At 31.8% G+C, this 12,307-nt stretch overlaps 2 protein-coding genes across 3 annotated transcripts; one reads left to right on the forward strand and one right to left on the reverse strand.

The window, feature by feature from the left end:
- Window positions 1–1,383: 1,383 nt before the first annotated feature.
- On the forward strand, window positions 1,384–5,931 carry LOC102608976 (putative ubiquitin-conjugating enzyme E2 38). 2 transcript variants are annotated; one of them, XM_006491556.3, is made up of 8 exons: window positions 1,384–1,548; window positions 1,669–1,731; window positions 2,558–2,695; window positions 2,797–3,342; window positions 3,430–3,493; window positions 3,648–3,787; window positions 4,308–4,619; window positions 5,392–5,931. In XM_006491556.3, the coding sequence occupies exons 2-8, from the start codon at window positions 1,690–1,692 to the stop codon at window positions 5,641–5,643; spliced, it is 1,494 nt and encodes a 497-aa protein (XP_006491619.1). In that variant the 5' UTR covers window positions 1,384–1,548; window positions 1,669–1,689; the 3' UTR covers window positions 5,644–5,931. The 2 variants fall into 2 exon arrangements, with proteins under 2 accessions (XP_006491619.1, XP_024948451.1); XM_025092683.2 differs by lacking the exons at window positions 1,384–1,548; window positions 1,669–1,731 and adding an exon at window positions 2,093–2,227.
- A 1,425-nt stretch (window positions 5,932–7,356) lies between these two features.
- Window positions 7,357–8,141, reverse strand: LOC102609450 (uncharacterized). Its single transcript, XM_006491558.4, has 2 exons — window positions 7,868–8,141; window positions 7,357–7,770 (listed from the first exon to the last, which is right to left on the reverse strand). The coding sequence occupies exons 1-2, from the start codon at window positions 8,037–8,039 to the stop codon at window positions 7,487–7,489; spliced, it is 456 nt and encodes a 151-aa protein (XP_006491621.1). The 5' UTR covers window positions 8,040–8,141; the 3' UTR covers window positions 7,357–7,486.
- Between the last annotated feature and the right edge of the window lie 4,166 nt (window positions 8,142–12,307).

The following is a 12,307-nucleotide window of genomic DNA, read 5'->3' on the forward strand; positions in this document are numbered from 1 at the left end:
GTCCTCCTCTTTATACCAAGGACTAAAGATGGGCAACGGGCTATGCCAGCCGTCAAACCACGGCCCACTAGGGTCCATGGGCCGGCACAACATGGCCTATCAAGTGAATGAGCCGTACTGTATTGTTCCTAAAATTTTTTAAGCTTGACACAGCCTACGGCATGAGGCCACACGTGCCGTGCTCGGGCTGTGCTCAAAAAAAGCCCATCAACTTTTTTTTTACCTCCAAGCCTACGTACTTAGTATACTTTATTCAAGCGCACGTGCCTGACGTGTTTTATTCAAGTCCAAGTGTCTGACGTGTTTTTTTAAGCCCATCAGAATAACAACAATAGAAACAATTTTTATTAAGGGGGCAATTAACATATTTTATTATTAATTTATCACAAATTCACAACTATTTTTTTAATTTCACAATAACCAATCATAAAACAACAATACATAAATTTAATTCCATATCATAGTAATGATTAATGAAAATTAAAATTACAATCCTGGAATAATGATTACAAGAAATCAAACTACGAGATATCAATTATAAAATCATGATATTTATAATTTTATTTATTAAAATAATGATATTTATTTAATAAGTTATAAATATAAAACAGTTATAATATTTATTTAAACTAAGACTTAAATTAATTTTTAAAAGACTATGCTAAAAAATATTAAAATAATTTAATTTCAAGATATTTGTAAAATCATAACATTTTATATTTACTTTTTATTAAAAAAATTTATTTTGATATACTTTGCTCCATGTGCTATTGAGGGTCCATGAGCCGCGTGTTAGCCTACCAATAAAGTGTGATTATTACATGTCTTTTCGCGTGTTGTTTTTGGCCTACCTCTAATTGTGCCGTGCTTTTAAAACCCACATACCTAAACTTCTAAGCATAACCCAACACACGTGTGTGCTATGTCATACTGTATAGCATGCCCTACCAAACGTACTGGTGCTGTGTTGTGCTATACAGACACATACCGTACCATATGCCGCCCTACCCATTGGCCACCTTCACCGACAACTAGAAGCGAAGCTGCCAGAATATCCCACCAGCAAAAATCCTCCACTCCGAAGCCCATCATGAACTTAAACCCAACCCGAGCGAAAACTTTCCACGTCATCAAAACACAACCTTCGTTACACTAAACCTTGACACGTTTTAATTTACAACGAACACGAACGCATCTTAACTATCCCAAAAATAAAAATCCGCCCCAGTGACGTTGCTGTATGCTAAACCCTACTATACAGTCCAGCTAAAAGAGGCGCCACGTCATCAAAGATTCAAAATATTACGTGATAGGTTGACGTAGTTCAAATTAAAGTGTAGCTGACCGCATTGGATTATCTTTCACCCAGTAATTTCCTTACCGCGTACGATAGAGAGAGCTTACCTACTATATTAACAAGTGCGAAATCGGTTCTCTCTCTTCTGATTGGTAACTTTCTCTCTCAGTCACGCTGCTACTATCCTCTCCTCTTTTCTCCGATCTCTATAATAGTTGTTTCGGATATTTCGGGTTTCGTCGATCTTTCCGGTACATGTTTCGCTTATAATTATTATCTCTATCATAATCATCTGTTTTGAAAACGACAGCGGTTCTATTTAGAACTTTTTATTTCATTTATTTATATTTTTCACTTTTACGACATGATAGAATTTTGGAGGATCGTGTGATATGGACGATAATTTGATCAGCCCCAAACTTCAATCTTGCAAGGTAACTTTGTTTGTTTGTTTTTAATTTTCGTAAATTTTGTTGTTAATTTCTTTGCGGTTGGTTAATTTTGAATATTTAATTGATTGAACGTCTGGGTCAGTCCGGTTTAATTTGTGTGCGTGAGTCAACGATCGTGCTTTGACTGACTAATTTGGTCGTAATTGTGCAATTTTACAAATTAACTTGCGAATTTATTTTTTATTTAATTTATTGTCAGTCGGTAACTATTTTATAGTTGTGTTTGGTTGCTAAGAAATTTTTTTCTTTTTACTCTGGTAATAAAAATCCAAGGCAAAAAAAAAAAAAAGGACTTTGGATTATGATATAAGGGTTCTACTTTCCCTTTATTTTTTCTTATTCTTCACGTCAGTTCTGTAAACCAAAACCTAGTTTAGTGAAATTATCTATTTGAAAATTTTCCAGAGTAGTGATCGCTCATCTGCAATTCCATTTTTTCTCCTATTTGAAACAATTCTCTAGCAGATTGACTGATTGAGTATGTTTTGCTTTTTGTAAGTCATTAAAAGTTACTTAGTCGATGATAAGAGATATTATGTTGGTGACTGAATTGAAAAATACACATTGCTATTACAAGAATTGCAAATCCTTATGGACACCCCAATATTCTTTCCGAATTTAGGAGGATATGGTGTTGGTGATGATAATGATCATAAATTAATTCTCTCTTATACGGACACGCCTGCATACCCATTTGTTGAGGCAAAGCATTTTGAGGGCATTAGGAGGATATGTCTGTAATGTGTTGTATTTTAAACATTGTTCTTTTGTGTTATCCTGCTGCTGAGGAAGTAATCTATTTTTTCAGGATGCTATTCTTCATAAGCTCATGAATTTTGCAAGAGACAAAGCTCCAAGTGAAGATTCGGTTGGTGATCAGAAAGCTGACCTCGATAAGGGAAAGAAAAAAATATGTGATGATGAAATGTGGGAAAACCAAGTTAAGGTACATAGCCAGATTTCCCAAATGATTAATGCCTCCTTTTCTGGAATTCCTTTTGCTTAATCTCAATTAGTATTTGGCTTGTAATTTTGTTCTTTCTTTAGGATGCATCAGCCAGAGATCATGCGAAGAGTTCCTCGTCGGAATCAATTATTTCAAAGATTCCCAATAGTTCTAATTCTGAACTTTCATATCATGATGAAGATGATAATGACGACAATTACGGCAACATGGATGACTATGCTGACGATGATTATGAATATGATGATACTGACATGTATGAAGATAATTATGCGACCATGCAATCCCAATTTGATAATGTGGATCTTCCTCCTGGTGTAGAGGCCTCACTTCCTTGGTTAAAGGATATTGCTTCATCTCAAGATGTAACATCTGTCTCAAGCACTACAAGTATTTCAGATCTTTCTGAAAGTAAGAGGAAGGCAACTATCTCCTATCTTGGTGAAAGCAAAAGCAAGCTGGCTTTTGTTAGCCATTCAACAGCCTCTGTAGAGTCGATTTCTGATGAGAAAGAAGAAAAAGAGGAAAGTAGAGTTATGGCAAATATCCAGGGCTTTAAGCAGTTTGATACTGTGGATGATTTTTCTGACCATCACTACAACCGGATGGGCTTTCTTGGGGAGGAGAAGGTGAGTTAAGTTACTGAAGATGTCTTGGTCTCTCTCTTTCTCTATCTGTTATATTAACTGTTATGTGTCCTTTTTCTCTTTTGATAGCCACCAAAGAACTGGGCCAAGAAAATTCAGGAGGAATGGAAAATTCTGGAAAGGAACTTACCTGGTGAGTTTAAATCTCTTCAATTATACGCTTTAATAATATAACATACATGCATGGTACTACTGTTTTGACCCTCTCTCCATTTAGAGAAGAAAAATCTTGTTTTATCGTAGTATGTTTAGATGACTGATCTTGCTCTCTTTCTATACTCTGACAGATACAATATTTGTTAGAGTTTGTGAAGCAAGGATGGAACTTTTAAGGGCCGTCATGATTGGACCCTCTGGTACACCCTATCATGATGGCCTTTTTGTCTTTGATTGCATCTTCCCACCTAGCTACCCCAATGAACCACCGGTAGGTATCTCTTGTTGTGTCTAGGGGTGGCAATTCGTGCTATTGTGTTGTCTCAAATTTAAACAAACAGGGATACACCCATTTATTATTCGTTTCTAAACATCAAAACACGAATACGTTTATTTATCGTGTTGACCCCGTTTAATGCATTTAATAATAAAAATAAAAAATTATTTAAAACATCACAAATATGTCAATTTTATTCTTAAAAATAAGTCACGAATAATTAATTTAATATTAAGTATATAGATTAGTTAACTTTTCAGATAATGTTATCACATACTAATTGATCTTCGTGTCATAAATGGATAAACGTGATGAGGTGAGCGAACACGGATACGATACGATTAATAGTCGTGTTATGTCAATCCATTTATTAATCATGTCGATTTATGTGAACATAAATCAGAAAAGTTCTGTTGCATCTGTCTCGTGACTCATTTTGCCACTTCTAGTTGTGCCCTTCCAACTTTGTATATTCCACTGTGTATAATGCAAATCAGGAATTTTTTTCTTGCAGAGTGTTTATTACTATTCAGGGGGCCTCCGATTAAATCCTAATTTGTATGATTGTGGAAAAGTCTGCCTCAGCCTTTTGGGTACCTGGACCGGTAAATCAACTGAGATGTGGGATAAAAATAAGTCTACCATGCTGCAGGTTTTGGTTTCCATACAAGCTTTAATTCTGAATGCAAAACCGTTCTTTAATGAGCCTGGGTTTGAAAAGTCGTATGTCGGGCCTGAAGGGGAGAAGATGTCCAGAAGTTACAATGACGATGCATTTATCTACTCGTTGAAGACAATGATGTATACACTAAGAAAACCACCAAAGGTATGATATCTGCAACAATTTGCTTCATTAATTTACTTAATTGCATAGAGGCTGGTTAATCGAATTCATTTCCTTCAATACTTTTAGTCTTGCTACATTGATATAGTTTTATTCGATAATCTCTCTCTCTCTCCCCCCTTCTTTTTCCCCCTTCCCTCTTTAAAATCCATGTGAGATTTGGTTGAACTGATAATGCTATTATGACCTGAAGCTGACACAAAATAATGACTTGCTGCCTAGACTGGGTGATGAATTTGGAATCTCCGGTGAATAAGATTGTCTTAATAAGTTTGGCCATTAACATTAGTGTTTTGCTTTGGCTTCCTTGGCTTTCCTAATAAGTATGGTCATTAGAGGCAGCAAGTATACAACTATCCTATCAAAAAGGAAAAAAAGAAAAAAAGAAAAGAAGTATTCAACTATCCTGTGGTTCAGAAATAAATTAATGGGCTAGCTTGAGCGTTAGGGTGACATTTCGGGCTTTTCTCTGCCGTAGTCTCACCCTGGGCTTAAGTTTTAGAGTACAATTGTGAATGCAGCTGCATCTAGTAAAGTCATGTAATAGTGGAACATCAGAAATTTTGAATGGAAATGGAGAATCGATTTTATCCAACAATTTCTCATGTGAAATTAGTTTGTTTACACTGCACACTTTTGCTTAAGTATGCTCTATTGGTTGAAAAGTACACAGCGTTGTGAACTGAAACCTAAAATTTATAGGAGTGCACATTTTAGTCTCTCTTCCTGATTTTAGTCTCCTTTTTGCTTGCAGCACTTTGAAGACTTGGTTGCCATGCATTTTCGCAACCATGCTCATGATATTCTGGTAGCTTGTAAAGCTTATATGGAGGGTGCTGTGGTAGGGCACGTCAACATTAAAAACGGGAACCCGGAAGTTGATCAAGTCAAGTGGAGCAGCTCAAAGGAGTTTAAGGACAAATTAGGTCAAATGATGAAAATCCTCGTCAATAACTTCACCAGGAATGGATCAACAGGTTGTGAACAGTTTCTGCCTTCAACCTGATAACCATCTGCATAGAAGATAAGCTCACAGCATAATGGGGCAGTTGACCCAAAGCTTTGGTTGTCATGAAAAAAGTGTTTCAATAACTCTCAAGTTCATGAATTTTGGTAAAATTGTTTGAACTGGTACCCCAATTCACCTAAGCTTTTATTATCTGTATATATGATGTTTTTGGGCTTTTAGCTAGGTTTAGATATGGTAGAGTGACTCTGAAATTATCGAGTTCTCTCCAGAACTGAAGCTTGTTGTTGACTCTAATTTCAAATGAAAATGATAGCTTTCTTGTTAGCACATTTGTATGCATGCTATTGTCGGTACCAGGGTACAATTTATGTAGGTTGCATGTTAATATCTCATTAGTAGCTACTTCCTTTTAAGCTTATGATTGCCATTTTGCCGGGTGTCCAAAGACAGAATGTCTGCTTATTTCAAATGGAAGTGTATAATTGTAGCAGATTTTTATCCACTGCATATATTGCGATCAAAGCCAAGTTTGTGCTCGGAATTTATGGCTTCACAAGTATAGTGGCTGTATATTGCAGCACGTCGAATCCCTAAAAATCTTTCATTAATGGAAGTTATATTGTGTAAAACACCCTTTTTTGTTTAGTAGTAAAAACATCCTTTGTTTAAGACAAATTTACGTTCAGACTTCCTTGCTACTGAAATAGCGTTGAATAGCTCCACTTATAGCAAGGAGAGAGGGCACTTGGTCATGTTCTCAGTTTTCCAGAAAAGGGGGGAAAAAAATGGCCCGAAAGATAATTTTGCATCTTCAAGCCCCGCAAGAGTGCTCTATCGATTTTCATTATCATATTCTTGGAAATCGTTCAAGCTTTTATAATTAGTGCTAGAGTATGTTATAAATAATGTAACATGCAACTAAATTATTTCAAATACTGTAATATTTTTTATTTTGAGTGACAACTTAAAGATTATTATATGCCACCTATCATGTAATGTAACATGACTTATAATTAAATTTATAACTAAATATAAGAATGGGAAACTTTATATCAACATACCACATGATATTGATAAACTTACGTATACACATGCCAATTGATATGATACAGATGACTTAACACAAACTTAACACAAACACATATAAATTAAGTGCATGTTTGGTATGGCTTATCTAATCACCATAAGTGATTATTTAATTCTATAAGTTCTTATCATAATTTTTGTTATGTTTGGTTGTTTTTTTAGTAGATTTTTTCAAGTTTAAATAAGCTATTTTGCCTCTACTAGTAAAAGCTCAAATTTTGAGCTTTTAAGAGTAGAGATTGAAAAGCTTTTTTTAAATGCTAAAATATCTAAAATATCCTCAATTTGTTTAACAATCTTATTTTATTCTTTTTATAACATAACTTAAAAAAACTTATCTGTTAAAGTAATTTCATAAATTTTTAATAAAAACTCTTATTGACAACCAAACAATTAAAATTTTTTTATGTAAAAACTCTATTTATAAAGCTATACTATCAAAAACTCTACTTAAATAAGCTATATTTGAAAAGCTGTACCAAACGGAACCTAACATATTACACGATTCATATGCCACTCAATACACAAATATCTAGTTTTCTCTAGTGTGAATAAATCTTATATCATTGTTATATGAGACTAAATTCATAACATGTAAACCTCCACACAAAGAGAAATTCTAGAAAATGTAAGAGCTAATGATTGCATGTATGACATATGTAATTAAATTTAAAAATAAATACACATATATTATAATATTATTTATTTATTGTACAACTAAAATAGTTTCTACCACACCAGAGAACTGTCGCACATGCTTACACACAAACATATATATAGATAGAGTTTATCCTTAATAGCTAAGCTGGAACTTATCAAAACACTTGAGAAATCCAAGGGCAGCGTCCCTAGCCTTTTCTGGGGCAGGAGTTGACGTTGTCAGAGGCTCAAATTCCGCTGCCCATTCCGCAATACACATCTCATCTTGCTTTCCTTCAACAGGAGTGAATGAAATGGTGACCCTGTAAGGATCATAAATCCCCTTCAACTCACCATCCACTACAAGATATGTCACTGATCGTCCCGTCTCCACCCCCTCTATTTTCTCTATTGATTCTTTGACATAGCTGTGCACAGCTTCATCATCAAATAATCAGAAAATTTTAGTTCCCGTCGCAGCCAAGCAAATAGTAATAATAATTAATAAAATAAGAAAGCAACTGTGCATGCATACCAGGACCAAGCTTGAAAAGCCTAAGGCTTCCAGGGCTGCCATCCCCTTGAATGTATTCAGCATGAGCGAGCATTTCTGGGTTGATTTTGCTGATTATTTCATTGTTTCTGTACATCTCCCATGCTTTCTCTGCTGGGAGATTCAGCACTACTTGTCCTTTCATATTCTTCATAATTTTTTTTTTTAATTTTAATCTTTGCTACTTCTCCTTCTCTACTTTGTTATGTATGAAGATGAGGCTTTAAATAATAGATGTGCTATTTCAAGATGGCGATTTCTTTAATAAAAAATATTATTCATATAACGGACAATGGAATAAAGTCCACGGATAACTCTATTGCTTTCGTTCTCTCTCACATACTTAGTGCCATTGAATTGACCATTCTTTATTCCTATGCTAGCTTCCAAAGTAACTCCTACATCATGAAGTGCCGTAGGTTGGAGGGTATCATAACTTCTTCTATGTCCATCAACCATAAACAACAAAATACAATGAAGAATTTTAATTCATCATGCTCAACAAAATCTTACCTCAAAAGTAAATGCATATCTGTGCATATATTTCATAAAATTTATGTAGTAATAGCCGTTAGTTGCATCAGCTACCATGTGCTATAATAATTAACAAGACAACAAAGTTTTTATTAGAGCCGGTAAAATTGGTTCTGGGTCGTGTTCGCATCGTTTGAAATTTAGATAGACCCAAATAGGATTCATTTAATAATTATATCAAAATATTGAGATTTTGATCTGATATGAAAAATAAACAAGTTATCCAATAATCTTCTTAATATTTATACATTTAATTAACAAAATTTACATAAAATATTTGCACTGTATTTTATATATGTATGTATGTATGTATGTATGTATGTATGTATGTATGTGATAATTTTCCAATAAGGATATTCTCATTTTAACAAAGTGAGGATGCCATTATCGAACAAAAATATATAGATTTTAATATACTAATATACAAGAAAAATTACAATTTTTAATGTATTAAATTTTATTTTATTTTTTTTTATTTTAATTTGCTAAAGTGAGGATGCTCTCACCAAAATATTATACATTTACATTATTAAAGCTCTAATTACATATGCATAAATAATATTATGTATTGACATTATAAAAATAGACATGTACACTAATTGAAGTTCTAAATCTATATAGAATTTTTATAAATGCAATAGATTTAGAATTTTATAAATGCAATACCATATTACCATGTGTATGTTCATCTTTCAAAAGAAAAAAAAAAGAATTATGTCCAATATTTGAGTTTTGATAAACATAACCTATAAATTGATTTAGAATAAAAAAATATAATTATGTTATTAATAAGATAAGGGGTCAAGAACTTTAATCCAAGTATGACAAGAAAAAAATCATGTCGATCTGAATCTGCCCATTTAATAATCATGTTAAATTTGATAACTCATACCTATTTATTTATATATTATTCGTGTATGGTATTCAGATCTTATCAAATTTTGTTGGCTCTAATTTTTATATTTTTCCTTTCTTCTTTTTCTCTAGTGTTTATCTTTGTGATGTGCTTTGAAGAGAGAACCATAATATTCCTACTGTTGTAGTCCAAATCAAGTTGATGAAACACAATCATAATTTATTATAAAACCAAATGGTATACCATCCCTTTCCTTTTAAAAAAGGCAATCTCTAAGTTAAGTTTAAATTAATTAGATTCTCGGCAATGAGAGGAACAAGGTCCATCAGATGAAATAGACCACTTATAGGTAATTATTGATCCGAAAAATATTTTTGTCAGGAGAAAAGAAAGAGGCAACAAAGAGCACAGACCAGAACGTAGATTCGAGTTTCCATGAGTTTCAATGGGCGAGTGAAAGAACAATGATAAAAAAATATAAAAAAAGAGGAGGCAATTGCCTGTACTGAAAAATGAAAGTACAAGGATTTGCCTATGTTCTAAGAGGATAAGATACCGGGTTTGGCAGCGGCCACTGGGCTAGATAACTCTCCTCAAACTCCTCGTATAAAATAACCAAAATTAGTCTAAGATCTAATACCCTGTTGAAATTCGAGTCCACTTCACTCGATCGGGTTCTTCCTTCCTTCGTTGGTATTTATGTATATACAGGACAATTTAAAATACGAACAAACAGAAAAAAAAAAAAAAAATGTTACATAATGTTGCTGATGTTGATTGAATTGCTAATGCGAAGACCAGAACTAAAGCATGATCACCACCAGATTTTCACCGTACGTACCATCATAAAATGGAAAAGAATATTCACTCTTATGAAATAGCAAGGTCCAAAACACTCTCTGATTTAAGGCCATCTTAGTAACCAGTGCGAGGAACCGAATCGATCCCAAAACACTTCTTATGCATCCTAAATGACCGGCACAAACCCTATACAGAAAGCAAGTAAAATTATTTAAACCAAGGATGAGAATGCATGGTCACAACATCAAACGGACAAAAAAAAAAAAAAATTCATTCGGATCTGGCGCAGGGTTTTTATTTATTTGTAACAAAACGATTCTCATTTTTTAGAATTTAATAGAGGGAGATTGCCAATTTTTCCCATACTGAAATTAATATATACCACTTATTTCTTAATAATTTTCATATCACCTTGGCATTAAAATCTTAAATGAAAAGAGGGGTAAATGAATTATTTATTTGATAATTTATCTTAGAAATATAAAAAATATATTTATTATAAAAAATATTTTTTAAAAAATAAAAAAGCATAAGAAAAATATTCTATTATTAATTTTTTATTCACTCTAAAAATAAATATATTTTCTTATTTTTACTACTTAAATATTTTAATTTCCATTCATATGATTTATTTTATTTTATAATAAACATGAATAAAAGTAGATTTAAAAAATAAGAATAATATTGTAAAATTATATTGCTATGGGGTTATTGACTATTATGAAAAATATTAGGGGATAAATGGTATATATTAATGTTAATTCGAGAGAAATTAGAAAACTCCTTTTAATGTATATGACATTTTGGTGGTATTGTCTCATCTATATATATATATATATATATATAAATTTTACACAAAACTCAATATTTCTTAAATCATAGAACAAGTTAAAAAATCACATTCACTTCTGACATGCTACATTTGTTTTTCAATATTTATCACAATATTATTTTTTGAATTTAAATATTCATTTTGTTTACTTACAACCACATAGATAAAAAGTGTAGAATTTATATGAGTGGTTTTTATTTAATATTTTTTTTCTTATAAAAAATTATGATAGTTAAATATATAGGCAACACATCAATTTTTAGTGAGATTTATTGTGATGATACTTGATAATTGAGTTTGGCATTGGAATGTTTGTTTAGATCGTAATCTAAACTTCTCAAATTCTAGACCTTTGCACAAGTCTTGAGTCAAGAAATCTGAAATTTTAACAAAATATGAAAGAAAAATGTTAAGTGTGGAGAAAAATAAGAGAAATAAAGAACAAAATGAAAGAGAGAGTAGACAAATTTCTCTATCTTCTCTACACCAAGCATAACCTAATGTAAAATTTGAAGTCTGAATTTAAAAAAAAAAAATTCACATCTAATCTCTTCAATCTGGTACCATAATAAAAAATTAAATAAACTATAATTATGTCATAATGCCATACTTCTCTAGTCTCTACCACTACATAGGTTATAAATCTAGGAGTCTATCATACAATTGAAAAAATGATTTAAGTAACAAGCTCCCTAAATAAAAGGTACTTGTGAATGTCATATTCTTGACTTTTGAAGTTTTAAGTCATATCGTTGGCATTCATAGAGCTAGCAAAATGGGTCATCGGATCGTGTTCATGTCGTGTCAGTTTCGTGTCGTGTCAAATTTAGGTCGATCCAAATCCGACACGGAAAAATAATCGGGTTACCCAATAACCGTTTAATATCTATATATTAAACAAAAATTACATCAAATATTTATACGCTATCATACATACGTACATACATACATAATTTATCGATATTATAAAATATACATATCTACTAATATATTACATATTTACATTATTGAGGTTTTAATTATATATATATATATATATATATATATATATATATATATATATATATAATATTAATTATATATAAATACAGTGTTTGATTTATAAAATTTTACATACATTTAGAACTTCAATAGTATAAATATGTAAAAATTGATAGACATATATATTTTATAATATTATATATATATCAATTTTTACACATTTATACTATTGAAGCTCTAAATGTATGTAAAATTTTATAAATCAAACACTGTATTTATATTCACCATTTAAAAAAAAATCATCTCTAATATTTGAGTTTTAATTATAAAAATATGTAAATTATTTTAAATAGAAAATATAATCGGGTAAATGGGTCAAGACTTTTAACCCTAACCCAACACGGAAAAAATTCGTGTT

Source organism: Citrus sinensis, chromosome 2 (assembly GCF_022201045.2).
Source record: "Citrus sinensis cultivar Valencia sweet orange chromosome 2, DVS_A1.0, whole genome shotgun sequence".
Lineage (NCBI taxonomy): Eukaryota > Viridiplantae > Streptophyta > Magnoliopsida > Sapindales > Rutaceae > Citrus > Citrus sinensis.

Bases quoted from the DNA above. Each gene is read 5' to 3' on its own strand.
- LOC102608976 (XM_006491556.3), top strand. From the start codon at position 1,690: ATGGACGATAATTTGATCAGCCCCAAACTTCAATCTTGCAAG. The intron at 3,343-3,429 runs GTGAGTTAAGTT...CTCTTTTGATAG, and splicing joins GCTTTCTTGGGGAGGAGAAG to CCACCAAAGAACTGGGCCAA. The intron at 3,494-3,647 runs GTGAGTTTAAAT...ATACTCTGACAG, and splicing joins TCTGGAAAGGAACTTACCTG to ATACAATATTTGTTAGAGTT.
- LOC102609450 (XM_006491558.4), bottom strand. From the start codon at position 8,039: ATGAAGAATATGAAAGGACAAGTAGTGCTGAATCTCCCAGCAGAGAAA. The intron at 7,771-7,867 runs GTATGCATGCAC...TTGATGATGAAG, and splicing joins GCTTTTCAAGCTTGGTCCTG to CTGTGCACAGCTATGTCAAA.